General features: G+C 46.5%; 2 protein-coding genes across 2 annotated transcripts; one reads left to right on the forward strand and one right to left on the reverse strand.

Moving 5' to 3' along the window:
• Nucleotides 1-11,959: 11,959 nt before the first annotated feature.
• On the forward strand, nt 11,960-14,595 carry LOC117837000 (uncharacterized). Its single transcript, XM_034716534.2, has 4 exons — nt 11,960-12,179; nt 12,905-13,068; nt 13,180-13,458; nt 13,737-14,595. Exons 2-4 carry the CDS (start codon nt 12,928-12,930, stop codon nt 14,391-14,393), a joined length of 1,077 nt encoding a protein of 358 aa, XP_034572425.1. The 5' UTR covers nt 11,960-12,179; nt 12,905-12,927; the 3' UTR covers nt 14,394-14,595.
• Nucleotides 14,596-15,507: 912 nt separating this feature from the next.
• Nucleotides 15,508-18,026, reverse strand: LOC117837001 (ATP-dependent Clp protease proteolytic subunit 4, chloroplastic). The gene is made up of 2 exons (XM_034716535.2): nt 17,490-18,026; nt 15,508-16,192 (listed from the first exon to the last, which is right to left on the reverse strand). The coding sequence occupies exons 1-2, from the start codon at nt 17,873-17,875 to the stop codon at nt 15,709-15,711; spliced, it is 870 nt and encodes a 289-aa protein (XP_034572426.1). The 5' UTR covers nt 17,876-18,026; the 3' UTR covers nt 15,508-15,708.
• Nucleotides 18,027-18,040: the final 14 nt, after the last annotated feature.

Consider the following 18,040-nt stretch of genomic DNA (forward strand, 5'->3'; position numbering starts at 1 on the left):
CATTGGTCTATCTATAAATTGACTGAATCTGTAGCTCTCAATTGCTAAGGTCATCCAGAAGTTTGATTAGCACATCAGTTAATGGAGTGTTGGTTTTCTTAAAAACGGATGCACAATCGACTCTCAGTTTGTTTTACACCAATTCTACTACGCTTGCAAAAGCTTTCACTTTAAAGTGGATATTTTTCACAATTTCACAATGAACAATTGACAATTGAAAATGCATTTCCCATCGAACCTGAGATTGCTTGTCATATTTCTTTGAGTTATTGCTCTTTTGTGTTAGTTTATTAAATTTAGGTGGATGACATTTTGGCTAGATGTACTGCAGCTGTGAACCCAAACCTTGTGTAAAGAAGACAGCAGATGACTGGGAAGGCCTGCAGCAGTGATGAAATAAAGAACCCAAGAAGCTAGCAGGATTGTTGATTTATGAGCAAAAATCAAATCTATTTTGTGGTTAATTTAATTTAATTTATAATTATTAGTGAATAAATACAGATTTGTGACTGAAAATGTTCTTGTCGTGTTCATTTTTATTTTCAGATTTTTTTTCTATTTTTTTGGATTTTTAAGTCCATGGCATGTTCTGTGACTCGCTTTGCTCAGCTTGAAACTGATTTTGGTTGGACGTGCAGCAAGAGGTCATGCGGCCATGCGAGGGGTAGGCAAGCGGACGCCTGCAAGCTGTCGCAAAGTCCACAAAAATTAAGCGGTGCTACACGGGCAGCCGCATGTGCCCGCGACACAATTTGCGGCTTGTGCGGACGCGGGGCGGGCAGCCGCGACCCGCCCCATTTTTACCATATCACATCTTGAATAGAAAACATGTTGAGATTGCCTTCCATGATGTTTATAGAATTAGTGTCATCTATGGTAAGTACAGTGTTGTAAAACAATAGCAACAACAATTAACTAAGAGAAGAGAAGATAGTATAGAATGTAAAAGAATGCATTATATGGAAAAAAAATGAGGTTGTAAATTAAAGGGCAGATTTAGGTAACAAAGAAAAAAATTTAGGTCAGAGACGGGAGCACAATCCATTTGTGGTTTTGCCAAAGCCTCACTGAAATGCCAAACTATATAGCTAAAAAAGATGGATATTTCTTCATCATGTTTCTAAAAATATCCCCCAATTAGTATAAGTACGATCAATAGTCTTTTTTCGATACATAAATTTTTATTAAGTTTATTAGAAATGGAAGATAAGAAAGTTTGGACGATCTGATTTTAGCAATCAATTGCTCATGTTCCTTATCCATGCAAGGATGTGTCGGTAGAGGGTCCAATTCCATCCATGGATCGATCTGATCTGACACCAATATTGTGTGTGTATAGTAGTACGTGACAACAACCAATAATTTAATTAATTAATTGACGTCCTTATTGCTTGTGTGAATACAAGACATGGCACATGCACGTATGCTTAATGAGATAGAGAGATGTTGCATTTCATTCGTCCGGTAAAATAGACATTTTGGTCTTTCAACTTTTTTCCAAAAGTTAAGTTCGTCCTTTTACTTTCGGATTAGCCAACATAGTCCCTCAACTTCCGTCTTTGACCAAACTCGTCCTTATGCTGATGTGATACTCCATAATAACATGAGACTATTGTAAAAAGATATTTTTTCCCTTGATTTCATGTTCCCATCCTCAATTTTTGCATGGTTGCTGCCTTGCTGGTGTGCGGATACTCGTCAATCTACTCTTGCTTGCATGGAGGAGCTGGGGTGGGATCAACATGCTGCTGCTCCTGGCTTGATTGCCGAGAGAAATTGGACGAGAGCAGCGGCAACTGCTACTTGCTTGCCGATTGGGGCTGACGAGAGAGAGAACTACATGCTTGTGCTTTGTATTTTGCTCCATGCTTTCACGGAGAAAGGGAAAGGGAGCTAGATTGTTGTGAAGCTCAGATTGGAGAGAGAAGGAGCATGCAGCTCTGCATGCTCAGTGGTGTTAGAAGCAGATAAAAGGATGAGGCAGCTGGTTGTTGATGCTCTGCTCGAGCAGCAAGAGCTTCTTGTCTTATATTTGGTAGGATAGCTAGTTAGGTCCGCTCGATCTGATGATGGTGTCATGACCACATCCAGCACAAACGGTGACGGTGAAAATTGAGTAGGGAAAGGAGAACAAGGGCAAAAAGGATATTTAGCATTAGTTTAATGATAGTATTGAGTGCTACATCCGCATAAGGGTGAGTTTGCCCTAGAAACAAAAATTGAAAGACTAGTTGACCCATCTAATAGTTCAGGGAAGAAGCTGATCCTCGGTAGAAACAAAAGTTGAGAGACTAGTTAACCCATCTAATAGTTCAGGGACGAAGTTGATCCTTGGTGTAAAGTTGAAGGACCCATTTCGTTGCTAGATCCTTGATTTCCGTTGTAGTCTTCTTAATTTGGGACACTCGCCAAAGTCCGTCGGTTTCGTCATATCTGGTACTCATTTTACCAATTTTTTCCTCCCCAAATAAAATACTTGGCGCTATGTGCTGGGTTCGTCTTGATGCTAAGTACTTGTATCAATCATATAGGGCCGTGCATCTTTACACAGCGTGCGGCACCTTGGTGTGTGTGCGCGCGTTCAAGACAGTGGGCAGCGCCTTCTCCAAAAGAAAAAAAAACTGGTGCTGGTTCAGGGAATGCAGAGTAGTTAGTGATGGAGACACGTACGTGAGATGGATGTCGTGCTCGAGCTCGACACCGAGTCGTGGTGGACGTACGATCCATACATGAGATCGATCGGAACGCCGCGAACATTGAGAGTTGAGACAAAAGCACGTCGTCGGTCGGTGGAGCAAGCGAGCGATGCTTGGGGAGCAACCAAAGTCAACAGCATAGCTAGGTGGGTTCCGCTCTGTGAGAGTGAGCAGCACTCAGAGCCACCGTGAGAGCTGTCTGACTGGCAACTGTGGGCGTGGCTGCGGGCTCCCTCCCGGTAAACTCTCCACTGCAGTCCACGTGGTGGGGACGGAAGGGCACACACTGGCGTTGCCGGGCGCGGGCGGAGCACGCACGTCGCCGTCGCCGCGGCGTCGCGCCACGCACCCCAGCCGCAAGGGCACCGGCAACACGCCGCGCCGAAAAGGGAAGAAGGCGAACGCGTCCGCGAGCACGTGACCTTCGCTTGGAGGGACGCGAGTGTAGCTGCGGCCTTTTGCCCGCCTGCCTGCCTGTCAGGCACTGCTGCTGCACTTGCCCATTGGAGCGGAGCGCTGCTGTGCCTCCTGCTTGGATTTGGAATTTTGGGTCGTGCGATCGGCCGATCTGTCGGTGGCCCCATCCGTCACCGGTCGGTCGGCCCCTCTCTCTCGGCCTCTTCATGCACGAGCATGACGGCATGAGAGCTCGCTCGCTCGCTTCGCTAGTCTCTCCGTCTCCATCGGGCCCGCGTTGAAATGTGTAGGTGAGCTGTCCCCCTCCCTGCTAGCTATCACGGTCGGATCTGGGCTACGTACGCAAACGCAGCGCTGGAGTCTTTCCGTGCCTTTCGACGTTTTATTATTCACGTATGTACGTATTGCTAGGGTCGTCGTACATTCGATTCAAAGTGGCGTGCCAAGGCAAACGCATAGGAGTACGTGCATATGGTACGCACTAGCTAGTCACTACTGTACGTGCATATGCTTGAATTGTATTTTTTGTGTGCCAGCCAAACAAACATCTTCTAACGAGCCAAGCAGTGACCGTGATTTTTGTGGCGTCGTCGCAACTGTACCGTGTCAACTGATCGACGGGAACCAAACAGACCCGCAATCCCTCCATCTAAAAGAGTCTAAGGTGTTGTTTGATCCGGTATGATCTTAGACGTTACATTTTGAATGTAAGTCATTGATTTCATATGAAAATATTTTCAACGAATCCAATGATATCAAGATTGCTGGAAAAATGGGAAAACAGTTCTTATAGCAGGCCTCCAAGATGAAGCCGAGCCCACACAAGCCAGACCACGCCCTGGGCCTAAATTGCTAGCTGTGATGGAAACACGCGGCAACTGCTAATCCTTCAAGGCGTATGCGTGGGCCAGTATTTAAAACTCCATCCGTCCATAATTATTATTCGTTTTGACTTTTCTAGACACAACTTTTACTATGTATCTAGACATAATATATATAATTTGACTTTTCTAGACACAACTTTTACTACGTACCTAGACATAATATATATCTAGGTGCACAACAAAAGCTATGTACTTACAAAAGCCAAAATGAATAGTAATTTAGGACGGAGGGATTAGTTATAAAAAAATTGACTTTTTAGATTATGCTATGTTCTTTGAGTATGTATTTTATTAAAATGGTGATGTATATGCACAAAGCCACAAACTACACGAGGTTTGATCAAAGAACATAAGAACGACCAAGGTAGCAGCCTAGACGCCTAGCAACCGAGAAACTCGTTAATCGTTATTAGAAGGAAACACTCGATAATTCTTTTAGTTTTATAAAAGGATTCGCGGCAGTTAGAACTACTACCATTATCCCAAAACCAGACCGCATATCTCTTCCGACTAGGGATGTAAATAAGTCGAGCTCAAGCGAGTTTATCGCCTCAAAGTTTAAGCTTATTAGAGCGTTGAACTAAGCTCGATCCGAGCCTCAAAACCATCAATTCCTACAGCTAGGCTCAGATTTGACACGTTTGTAATTTGAGCCGATCTCGAGTCAACCTCACGAGTTAGTAAATGAGCCTTGTGGTTTTCATCAGTCATAATATTAGTTATTCAAAGTCTAGAAGTATATGGTAATTAGAATTGAATCACTGTCTTTCTCGTTAACTTTTAGGATTCGTACTGTGCAGTTAGGCTAGGAATTAGAATAAATGTGTAAACACCTCACGGAGTTATAGCTATAGTTTTAGATGAAGCTTTAGCTTGACTCGTTTAGAATTCGAGTCCATCTCGAAACAAATCTAAGACGAGCCAAACCTGAGTAGTTCAGGATTTTCAAACTTTCAACCCTGCTACTTCCCACCAACGCTATAAAAAAAGATTTGTATGAACGTTCCATTTTTTTCCTAAGATGGGCGAAATTACCACGTGTACCTACAAAACGGGACAGGTTACTGTAGCATCCGGCCCACCCCTGATAAGCATTTCCAGGGGCGGGTGACGGCGGGTGATGTCGTCACCCACCCCTGGAAATGGGGGTTATTTCTAGGGGTGGGGTCACCCGCCCCTGGAAATGGTCCCATTTCTAAGGGCAGGTCACGGGGCGATCCGCCCCTGCAAATCCTTTTCCAAGGGCGGGTGACCCACCCTTAAAAATCCTTTCCCATGGACGGGTGATGGCATGACCCGCCCCTAAAAATGGTCGTGTCAAAATAAATTCATAATTTTTTCATATGATCTCGGATGAAACAAACTTTATATCAAAACTTTATAGGTCGACCAGATCTAAAATTTTGTAGTTGACAAGTTTTCAATTTAAGATTGTTTACTGCTTCAAAATGTTATTATACGTTCTCTAGTTTTGAAATCTACAATTTTTGAACTTTCAAATGACTTCGAACATAGATAAGCTCTACATAAAACTTGTAGAGTTCAACGAGACCTAAAATTTAAATTTTAAAGTTGACAAGTTTTCAATTTAAAATTGTTTAGTACTTCAAAATGTTATTATATGTTCTCTAGTTTTGAAATCTACACTTTTTGAATTTTTCAAATGACTTCGAATATAGAGAAGAAAAGATCTATATGAAAGTGCTGACTATCAATGAGATCTAAATATAGATGAGTAAATAAATGAACATATGCGTGAGTATGTGAGTATATGTATATGTGGTCATAAACATACAAGTTTTTCATTTGAGGATCGGAAGGATTAAGTTTAAAGGATGTATTTTTTGAATACAAACTTTTTTATACGATCTTGGATGAATGCAAACTTTATATCAAAGTTTTAGATTTATATCAGATCTAAAACTTTGTAGTTGAGAACCTTTTCATTTGAAATCATTTAGTAGTTCAAAACGCTATTTTAAGCGCTCTAATTTTGAAATCTTGAACTTTAAAATTTTCAAATGACCTCGAATATAAAAAAAAGCTCTACATCAAAGTGGTAGAGCTCGACGAGATCTAAAACTTTGCAACTTTGCAGTTGACAAATTTTTTATTTGAGATCATTTAGTGGTCACAAACATATAAGTTTTCCATTTAATGCTAAGGATGGGAATGATTAAGTTTAAAGGTTGTATTTTTTTTAATATAAACTTTTGCATACGATCTCGGATAAATCCAAACTTTATATTAAAATTGTAGAGCTCGATGAGATTTTAAACTTTGTAGTTGACAACTTTTTTGTTAAAGATCGTTTAGTGGTCCAAAAATATATTATAAGCTCATAGAAGAAACACATTTGCTACGCCATCGATACACAACTCCGAAACCGGGCGTTCCTATTGGCCCCACCCTTCCCTCTCAACCAACCAACCTTATCTCCTCCCCCTCTCTCTCTTCTCTCCCACCTCTCCTCTCTCTCTCCTGGCCCTATCTCCTCTCTCTCTCTTCTCTCCCACCTCTCCTCTCTCCCCTCTCCCACCTCTCCGGCGCGCCCTTGCGGAGGAGCCCCGGCGGCCAGCACAACTACCTCGCCCCGACCCTGTAGAGGAGCCCCAGTGGTCGGCGCGGCTACCTCGGCCCGACCCCGACGACGGAGGTGGCAGGCGCGGCGGCCACCCCGGCCCCGGTGACAGAGGCTGTCAGTGCGGCCATCAGCGGCGTGGGTGGCCGGCTGGCTCCAGCTCCATGACGGCGACAGACGATGCGACCCAAGCGAGGTCGGCCAGTGCGAGCGACTCGACCCCGACACCGAGGCTGTCCGGCACGGGCGGCTCCACCTCCACAGCGGGGACGGCCGGCGCGGGTGGCCCTGACCCCGGCGTTGAATTTTCTTTTTTTCTTTTTTTCTTTTTTTAATAAGTTAGCAGGAGCGGGTGATGGGTGACCCGTCCCTACAAATGGGGTTTTTAGGGGCGGGTGATGGCGTCACCCGCCCTTGGAAACGGCTTTACAGGGACGGGTCTGTTAGCTGCTCCTGCAAATAACTATTTGTAGCTGCGAAAGCTAGGAGCCTGCAAATGTCATTTCAACCCTCTGGAAACCGTTTTTTAAGTAGTACAACTTCCTATCACTGTCTTTGTATTTCACAGCTCTCCTCTCTTGCATAGATACATAGTGCAACAACACAGGTGTTATGTGTACCTTACCATTCGTTAAACACATGGATAAATCTCTCTGGCCATGTTTTCATGTTGCATCCTGTAGTCGTACCCTCTTTTATTTTCTACTAGACGCAGATGTGTTCAGCTAGTGCAAAATGGTCCCGAGGGAATCAATAAAAAGAGTACGCACACTATATTCTAACAACACATCATCTTGTTGTGTGAAGGGAAACCAAGGGAAAACAAGACGACTTGTCAGTCTTATTGTTTCACATTTGGAAAAAGTCTACATCACCTCCTAACATAGAGGACCGACTACATCACCCCCTCAACTACAAAACTGAATTTTTAACCCCCTCACTTTTGTAAAACCATTTAAAAGACCCCTATGCTGGTTTTGCAAGGTGGTTTTACCACTCTAGCATGCTGATGTGGACTCAGATGCTGATGTGGATCGGTAGGAGCCCTCCCCCTCTTTTTCTCCCGCTATCTCCCATGGAGCATGCGCTCGTCTGTGTGTGGCCCTGTGCAAGCCCCCCTTTGGCCCTTCGCAATGCCACCCTCCCCAGGTTCTCCGGCCGCCGCCACCACTACCATGATGCGCATGACGAATCCATCTTGGTAGAGCAGCAGGCTACTCAGCGTGGCCTCTGATTCGTTGGCCAACGCTTGCCACACCTCTAGCACTATCGAGAGATTCTTCAATGTTACATCCGTGGCCTTCTCGCGGCCGACGAGGCTGCCAGACTTGGGCAGTCTGAATGTCTGATGAGCGACGATAGGACACCGAGTTGCCCCTCGCCCTTCGCAGCGCCTCAAGAAGCTTGTCCACGGCTTGGTTCTTCACCTTGGTGTGCCCGATCTGGAGCCTCACGAGCAGCTCCTAGACGTGCACATGCATCAGCTACGTAACGGTCCCCGCGGCAGCCTCCGACGGTGGTGACGGGCTGAAGGAGTCGCACAGCACGCTGGTCTTGACAAGCAGCGCAGAGTCCTGGAGGCGAGCGTGTCGATGGCGCTCTGTGTTTGCAGCTTCCTAGCGGCTCCCAACACTGCCTCGCGCGCGGACTATGAACAACATTAGGGGCTTTGTAACGCCCGTAAAAATCTACCAATTAAATCACTCGTTAAAAATGCATTCTAAATTTTTCCGACCACTGAGCTCCGTCAAATCTTTTCCCTTCCGTCGGACCCGTCATTCTGGCCCCGACTCGTCAACCCTCTTTTTCCATCCCCGTGATTTTCGCCGCGTGCCCGTCAACTCCATCACGCGTGCCGTCAAATCCCGCAATCCCCGCCATCTTTTCCCCTCCCTTTTCTCCCTTCTCTTTCCTTCTTTCTTTTCCCTCCTCTTTCTTTCCCTTTTCCTTTTCCTTCTCTTTCTTCCTTCTCTTCCTTCCTCCTCCTTCTCTCTCCCCTTTCTTTTCCCTGCCGCACCTTTTTCTCTGGCGCCTGGCGCCCCCTCCCCTGCCTGGCACGCGCGCTGAGGCGCTCTGGGCGCGCACGCGCGCTGGGCCGCGCTGCGTCGGGCCGCGCGCCCGCGCCGTGCCGCGCTGCGCCGCCCGCCGTACCGCGCCGCGCCGCGCCACGCCGCCCGTGCCGCGCCCGCTCGCGCCTTGGCGTCTAGTGCTTGGTTGGGTGCGTCGCGTTGTGTCGCCGATCGCCAGTCGCCGCTCCTGTGCCCTCGTCGACCACGCCGCCACGCCGTCCACGAGCTTCACCACCCCGGCACGCCACCGGCCAAAGGTCTGGCCACCATCATTGCCTCGGCCTTCGCCCGCCCGTGCGCCGCCTATAAAAGGGGGGAGCCGAGCCCTGCACCTCCACACCATCACCATGAGCACCTTGCCTACCTCCACCACCGCCACCAGAACGCCGCCGGTGCCCCTTCCTTCCCACCGCGACCGGCCAAGGTGAGGGCCAAAATGGGCCCCCCACACCCTCCTCTTCCTCCCCTGCCGCTCGGCCTCACCGCCGGCGAGCTCGGCCGACCGGCCCACCGTCGGCCATCCCTTCCTCCACCTCCTGTTGTCTCCAGGAAGAAGAAAGGGATAAATCCCTCTCCTCGCGATCCAACCCACCAGTTTCCCTTATTCGCGAACAAGTCCTCCCACCATTCCAAAAATAATTACAGATAGGCCCCTGCTCTCGCGGTTCAGTCCTAAACCTCATTTTAAAGCCCCTAATACTCCTTTAACCCGTCATTTCATGCGCCAAACTCCCTCCAATCGATCCCAAATTCGACCACGGCCTCCTCTCCTATATTTCCGCCGAGGCATATCCAAAGTTCATGAAAATACCCTTCCTACCTATTTTCCGTTCATATTTCCTGTTCGGAGCTCAACGGGTAAAATCTTTTTCCTTTTTATTTATTGTGTGCTCGTTTGTGTGTGCCGTAGATCGCGGAGTACCCGAGGAGGAGCGCGAGGAGGAGTTCGATCGCGAGCCCGAGCCCGAGGACCAGTACCACGAGCAGGAGCTCCCGGAAGGCTTTGAGAACGGCAAGTCCAATCTCACCCTTTGATGCATATTTATTACCCAGTTTTTCAGACACAACCTATTGGCCCGTTTTATAAAATGCATATTATTTTATCGCAAGACATGGTTGGATAGCCACCCCTTGATTGTTATGATTATTCCTTGTTGTCCCATATTTATCTCTAAATATGAGTTGCTCTGTTTAGATGATAAATACTGCTAGAATGCTTAGGAACTCATTATCCAAATTCAATCATGACTACATCTGTTTATTCAGAAATTAAATGTGTGAGTATGTTCAACTGAGGTGTTGGGTTTTCGGGTGTAAAGAGAGGTGGTGGATGAGATGGATGGGTGTTTCTTGTGTGGAATGCCGGATTGTCGAGCTCGTACCTTAGTGGTTGAGCCGAGTGGGAGATATCCATCTTGTCTTGGCTAAGGACCGAGTTGATGTGTCATCCTGCCTAATTCCATCATCGTGCAACCACTCGATCGTTGTATGGGCAACGACTTAGCATAAACCCCACTAGCTAAACTGCTAGACTTCAGGTGTGCTGGTGAGCAACGGGAGCCCTTGGAAAAGGGCTAAGCTCTTGGTTACTTAGGTCCCGGTTTCGGCCCTGTGGATGGGTTGCTAACCCCTTGGGTGCTTCCGTGTTGACTAGTCAGTGTTGGCTAAGGTGGGTAATGGCTTTGTTAGGATCCGTACCGTCACTAAGGTGATCGTGATACGGTACCCTACTTGTGGGAAAAGTGTACAACCTCTGCAGAGTTAAAACCTATCCGGGTAGCCATGTCCACGGCATTGGACGAGTTATGGCTCGGTCACACAACTAGCTTTTGGGGGATGGCGGGTATTTGCGGTGTGCGTGTGTGTGGGATTTTGGAAGTGTCCGGCAGTTGTGCCGTGCGCTACGGCGGACGGGGAGTCCGGTAGCGATAAAACTTGGGTCCTTTGTGTAGGATCAACCCCACTTGTTATATCGTTCATTGTTTTATGAAAATTCTTTACAAATGAAACCCTGCATATGTCAAAAATTTCAGCTTTATTGCAAATAAACCTTAGCTATATCCTTGTTGATTCATATGCATATTCTTGTTGTATTCCCCTCCGTGGATGGGGTTGGACTTGCTGAGTACTTTTGTACTCACCCTTGTATTGTTGCTTCAGAGGAGGATCCGGACTTCGTCGCCGAGGACTTCAAGTAGGAGGTTGCGTCTGCACCCAACGTTGCCTGCGGTGTTGGCCCTTTTGCAGGATGCTTCCACTGACGCATAGTTCCGATTGCAGCCCGGAGTCCGACTGGACTGCAACTTGGATTTGTATTGTTATCGCTTTAGTCTTGCTTTGGGTGTGGCTTGCCCGCCCGCTCCTTCGGGAGTTGTACGGTTTCTGAACTATCTGTTGAATAAATGTGTTATCAGCCTCCTGGGACTGATAATTGAATCACATTTAGTCTCTACGTATGTGGGGACGCTTCAGGCAGCATCTCGCGCAGGCGGACTGCGCCAGTGACAGCGGTGGTCGACGGCCGACGACCTAGCGGTTGGGCGGAGCAATGCGGAAGAGGAAGTGGCGCAAATGGCCGACGGCGGAGGCACGTCTTTGCGCGGGCAAGCGGACAGGTGCTGCTCCAACAGCTCAAGGATGGGCGGACCGAGATGAGCAACCATAGTAGATTAAGGGGGGGAAGGAGAAGGGGAAGAAGAGAATCTGACCTCTACCACTTACAAGTGGGGTCCCCATATCAGCCAGTCCACGTCAGTCTATCGATTCATCTCAGCGTGCTAATGTGGCAAAACCACCCTACAAAACCAGACCGAGGGGTCCTTTAAACGGTTTTGCAAAGTTGAGGGGGTTAAAAATCTGATTTTATAATTGAGGAGGTTATGTACTTGATCATTGATATGTCAGGTGTTACGTAGACTTTTTTTCCTTTCACATTTTCTCACGTGCAAGTCAGGTGCAACTGAAGGAGCACAACATGGTAGCCACGTCGCGCTAATCCTAATCCTAGTTGGTTTACCTTAGTATTACACTAAAAAAAGATAGACTTGGAGCGACTCCGAGTCTAATCTAATTTAGTTTTTGACGCTTAACTTTCAAATCTTTTTGATTGACGAGTAACAAGTTATAGGACGATTGAACGCAAAAACATCGAGCACGATTGAAGGTGGGGTCCCTTGATGGCTTGATCGTGTCAACTCACGCGCGTGGAAAGCGTGCTTGCCGAGCCGCAACGCAGGCGCAGGCCGGGTCAGAGTCAAACAACAACTGCTCCTCCACACGCCAAAGCCAAGGCAACGAGCCACCCACCCACCCCGCAACAACCTTCTCCCGGTCTCGGTCTCGTTCTCTGCTCTTTTCCTCATCTGCGGCCTGCGGGGTGACCCCTCTCTCGCCTCGACCTCCCTTCCCCTCTTCTCGCCTTGTGCCTGTGCTCGCCACACGCGACGAAACCGCCCCCAACCCAGCCGGAGCCGACCCGCCACAGGAACAGGAAGATCTCCGTGCCTGCTCCTCGCTTCGCTTCGAATTGGAGGTGACCTCTCTTTCTTTGTCTTCCTGGATTTCTCGTTTCCGTCGCGCCCCTCCCGTCTGCTAAGATCAGGATCAGGATGTATGCGGAGGACGGGATCGCTTCCTTCCTTTCCTCGTTCTTTCGGGAGAGAGGGAGAGGATTCGATTCAGGACGGATGCTTGCAAGTGCAGCTGATGTAGGATTAAGGAAATTGTTAGGACCCTTAACGAAAGTTCGGTTCATTCCCACAAGTATGGATTCTAATTGCAACTGCAAGACGGATTTCCAACCTAATTGAATGACGATCCTAACCTCTCTCATCAAAATTTCAATAGCAAGCAATCGGCCTGGGAAGTAAATTTGGGTCCTTTACTGCTTTTGCTCGGCGGGTTAGGTCCGCATGTGCCAACTGCTGTTAGGTATAGGTAGGCAGGTCAACAATTGAATCGACATGTGCTATACCAATTTGTTTACTGGAATACAACTACTCCTCAACTGATTCATTCATGTAATAGCACAAAAAAAAGGGGTTTCCCATGCTTTATGCTTGCCAGCTAACTTTGCCTGTGAAGCAACTCAATGTTCATCTTCAGAGTTCATACCATCTTATTCTTATCATACCATTAATCTAGTCTAGGGTTGACTCTACAAATGATGATAGGAGACAATTGGCATTACGATTTATTATGGTTTTGACACGTGTAGTCTCTTTACTCAAACTGCTCTCTCAACATCTCTGCACTCAGGTTGTGTTGCCGGTGGTTTCCATATGGACTCTTTTCAAAGAGCTTTCAATGAACCAACGTGCTTGGAAGAAACTGTCCAGCAAGGGATTGAAAGATGCCCATTCCTGAGGAACATCAACGAGCCTACAAGCTTTTCCTTCTCGTCTGTCAACTTTCCTATTCTTGTATGTCCTTTACTTTCCTCTCCTTTTTGCTTTACCATACTGTCAGTATTTCTGAAGATTGTATATGTCCTGGATGCCATTGCTGAAGTTTATTGTTTGCTGCTTGTGAAGGCAAGAGGAGCCAAGGGACCAATTTTTGAAGATGGACCTAATTTTGACACAGCGTTTCGAGTTTTCCATGGTAGAGATGGGGTTGTCCCACTTTCAGAAGGATCATTTCCACAGATTGAGAAGCCATTGCCCAAGCCTAATCCTGAGTTCAACCCCTTGGCGGCCAAAGCAGCAACCATTAGCCTATCGGCATTTGGAGGCTTCTTCAGCTTTGGTGACTTCTCAAACAAGCGCAATAAGAAAAATTTCAACAAAAAGAACCCCAACAACCTCCCCCAGGTAATTTGTCTTTCTCTTTGACATGATTTTGTTTCCCCAATTAAAATGCTTCCTAATCTTTTATGTCTCAATGTTCCAGTATTGTCTAATGTGGTCCATCTTTTTCATCAACAATGGAAATAATTTATTAGCAGCAGTAGACACACAGTTACATGATTCTCTGAACTGTCCTTTATAGCATAAACACTAAAATGGGCATGGAATAAACTCTTTACCCTGTTCTTTTGTAACGGAGCATTCTGTTCGATTGTCTGATTTTGCTTTCCCTGGAATTTCAGAATAAAGGCCAGTCTAACAATCATGAAGCAGTGAGCAACGAGTGGCTGGAAAATGGCCAATGTCCACTTGCAAAGTCATATAGAGCATTAAGTGGCATTGTACCTCTTGTGGCAAAGATGATGACGCCCCCAGCTGGTATGAAACTGAAGTGCCCGCCTGCGGTGGTTGCTGCCCGAGCAGCAATATCCCGCACAGCCTTTGCAAAGGGGCTTCGCCCTCAGCCCCTGCCAACAAAAGTACTGGTGATCGCACTGCTTGGTATGGCAGCAAATGTTCCTCTCGGCATCTGGAGAGAGCACACGCAGAAGTTTTCAGTGCAGTGGTTTGCTGCGGTACATGCCGCCGTGCCTTTCATAGGGATGCTCAGGAAATCTGTGCTGATGCCAAAGTCTGCCATGGCCCTTACTATAGCTGCCTCAATATTGGGTCAGACAATCGGGTCAAGAGCTGAACGTATCAGATTGAAGAGGGTGGCTGCGGCAAAATCAGCAGGAGAGGGCGATGATACTGCTGACTGCGTCAAAGCACCGATGAGTCTCAAGACCGGAAACCGCAGTGTCGTTCAGTTCTGGGATCCGCTTGCCCTCAGAGTAGAGAGCACCGTGAGCGCAGGTTCCCCATCAGTTCTTGTCCCTGCCGTTGCTGCCTTCAATTGATGGACTGGGTTGGCTTCATTTCGATCATATCAGCATTGCTGATTGTTGTATCCTTTTTCGATGATTGTATTCATTACTGTATCATGAGTTTACGAAAGAATTACTGGTTACGTCAAATTCTTCACTCCATTTTGGAGGGCATATTGCAGTGAATAATTTTGAGAACATTTTCAGAGCTGAGAACCGTTTGCTCTCCTTGAAATCTCTCTGTGCCAATATGTATTCCTAAGCCAAACAGGTTGAAGCATAAATGCTATCATGGTAGGATAAACTATTTAGTAGGCCTGCCACTTGGGAAAACTCGCTCTTGTTTACACCCAAATCCAAATAATTATTATTCGCGTCTTATCCTTTCCAATTCCACCTATATCCAATGAATAATTAACTTTATACTACATATAACCTCAAAAAAAACTTTATACTACATATATATACATGTCCAATTGATTAATTGTACCCTCCTTATACCTTACCCTCCCCATTTCCATCGGATATATAATTTTCTACCCATACCCTCCCCATTTGAAATGGGTGTGGATCTGGGGAGAGGGCATGGATACTCTTACTATTTAGCAGGTCATTTAGTTTATGCTAAACATCGTATTTAAGGACGGATTAACTATTTAGTACTCTCTCCGTCCCAAATTACTATTCATTTTGGTTTTTCTAGATTCATATTTTTTGCTATGGACTTAGCTATATCTAGGTATGTAGCAAAAGTCATGTACTAGACAAGCTAAAACGAATAGTAATTTAGAAGATTTTTCTAGATTCATATTTTTTGCTATGGACTTAGATATATGCTATGTCTAGGTATGTAGCAAAAGTCATGTACCTAGACAAGCTAAAACGAATAGTAATTTGGAACGGAGGGAGTAGTTCATTTAGTTTATGACATCATATTTAAGAACGACGTAGTATTTGCGGCTATGTAATTGTTGTGTTTGGTTAGACTTATCTTCTCGAGGGAAATGCTTGAAACGAAATGAAGAAGCTTCCGTTTGGTTCGTTTATTGCTTGGTCAAAAATTCAAAGGATTGCCTGGTCTCGTCCAACGTGCCATACCAGGAATGGTCAGGACTCGGAATCAGCTAGACCATTCCTACCCTCAATATCACCAGAAACATGCAATGCCATAACACAACCAACAGGCCTAGCTGCCTGCTCAAAATCAACATTCAGACAGTAACATAGGCAGCGAACCAGATCAATAAGCTACAGCTAGTGGTAGGATTTGTTTGACAGCTACAGGTAATCAAAAGAAACTGGTTGCTGAAGAACAAGCTTCAGATTGGCGCAAAATACAACTTTTAAACTAGTATATTTCATCATCCGGGACATCTGGTGTAAGAAACTTCTGCGGAACCTTGTACATCTCTTCGTAGTTGTACTTAGGCTTCACCCTCTCTGGGACCGGCTCAAGTGGGATGATACTGTCTCCATCAATCACACCATCGATGAGTCCATAATCAACAGCCTCAAGAGGACCCATGTAACGGTCTCGGTCAATGTCTTTCTCAACCTGCTCCAGAGTGCGGCCCGTGAAGCCTGATACGAGCCGAATGACGTTCCTCTTGTTAGCCAGTATCTCCTTGGCTTGGACCTCTACATCTAAGGCCTGCCCACTTGCACCTCCCACAGGCTGATGGATCATAATCCTGGTGTTGGGCATGGCAAATCGCTTGCCCTTTGTTCCACCACCAAGGATTATAGAAGCTGTTGATCCAGCTATGCCCAATCCAATAGTGGAGACATCTGCCCTCACAAGCTGCATTACATCATAGATGGCCATTGTTGCACTGAAAGAACAACCAAATTGATGGTTAGAAAATGGCAGGATTTTGTATCAACAGATCTATGACGAGCAAATGTATATACTCTAGCTTATGATTCACATATTGTGTTCCCGTTTTGACTGTGATAGAATAAGCAGTCACCAGCAAGGCATGATACAGAGTCAAATAACTCTTTGGTCAGATCAATCAGCACAGTGAACACAGACGCTGCGGGTATGAATTATTAGTTCCTTACAAGTTCTGTACTCATCATGGCTAGATTTTGGTAATGCATGTGAAGCCTTAGATCAATTGGCTTGGAATTTCAGTCAGCGCATTGCTGCTTCAGGAATTGAGGCAAGCTAAGATGAGGTTGGACAAGATTTTGAATTATGCTTGGAGACGTTAGTAGAAAAATAAAAAGAACGAATAATCTTTGCAGTAACTGAAGAATTCTCCAAAACCTAGAACGAATCATTGTCAGTCGTTGCTGCAAGGATGCAGTGAAAACAGCAGAGAGTCACACAGAGATGAGTTGATGACTGCAGCCATAAGATGAATAGGTCACCCTGATAATGTCAAGGGTTCATGCAAGCTTGGATTAATCAGTCGACAACATGGATCATGATTAGTGTAGAACTGTAGCCTACATACCCCTTTTCTCCTATCCTCATAAATGGAAAGAACTGGAGCGTATATGAAATTAAATACTATCTCTGTCCATAATGTAACTTGTAAGGCATATTTTGGTACGCTAATTCAAAAGTAATTTTTTAACCACAATACCACAATTTCTGTTGCAATATATTACCAATTGTGAAATCAGAATCATCTTAAAACCACTTTGAATTCAAATCTATTGATGCAAATATTGTACACTAAACACACATAATTTCAGATTTTGCAAAGTTTGACATTTCCAAATCAATGTATTGACAGCAGGAGTAGCTGGGACTGCTTTACATCTCTAAAACCCATACAGAATCTCAAGATCGGACTTCATGGAGGATGCTTACACCTTGTCCATTTTCAGTTGTTAAAAGAATTAAAAGTATCATGGTCCAAATGGTCATTGGACTAGGTTGGATAAATCTGACCTCAAGTCTGTACATTGCAATGATAAATTTGAGGATTGAGTTGAAGTTTATACTATATTGCAAGAGTGGTAACAAGTGTAGTCCTTGGGTTGGATTTAGAAGTGAAGCAGGTATACAAGTTAAGAGTAATCAACGATGATGGGTGAATGAATGGAACTATGGAAGAGCATGAGGGTTGAAAACTTGAAATGGAAGCCTGGAAGGGAAGGAAGAGAGGACCGTACCTAAGGGACCCCCCTGACGAGTTGACGAAAAGACGGATGTCGGAGTCCGGGTCGATGGCGTCGAGGAGGAGGAGCTGGCTGACGACGGCGTCCGCGAGGAAGTCCTCGATCTCGTTGCCGAGGAAGACGATGCGCTCCCGGAGGAGGAGACCCATGACGTCGCCGGCGCCTGCCCCACCGCCCGCGCCATCCGACTCCGCCCGCCACACGGGAGCATGCGGCGCCAGTGAGGCGCAAGGCTTGAGCCTGAGGAGGGACCCTTGTTGCGTCGGCTGCGAGGGGGCCCAAGCGCGAGCGCGCGCGCACGGCCGCCTGACGCGCAGAGCAGCCGCCGCCGCCGCCGCGACGGAGAGCGACGCTGTGGCGCTGGCACTCCCGGCCGCCATACCTAACGAATGGGATCGAGCTGGGATGCCCTGGAGGAGCGGCCGGCGGCGGCGTTCCCCGCCAGAGAGTGAAGGGAGCGAGCACAGCAGAGAGACAAGGGGAGAAATGGATAACACAGCACACTCTTCAGTCTTCACCCCCCTCCAGCCAGCACGGGGCAGGAG

The sequence above is a fragment of the Setaria viridis genome, chromosome 9 (assembly GCF_005286985.2).
Source record: "Setaria viridis chromosome 9, Setaria_viridis_v4.0, whole genome shotgun sequence".
NCBI classification, from domain to species: Eukaryota; Viridiplantae; Streptophyta; class Magnoliopsida; order Poales; family Poaceae; genus Setaria; species Setaria viridis.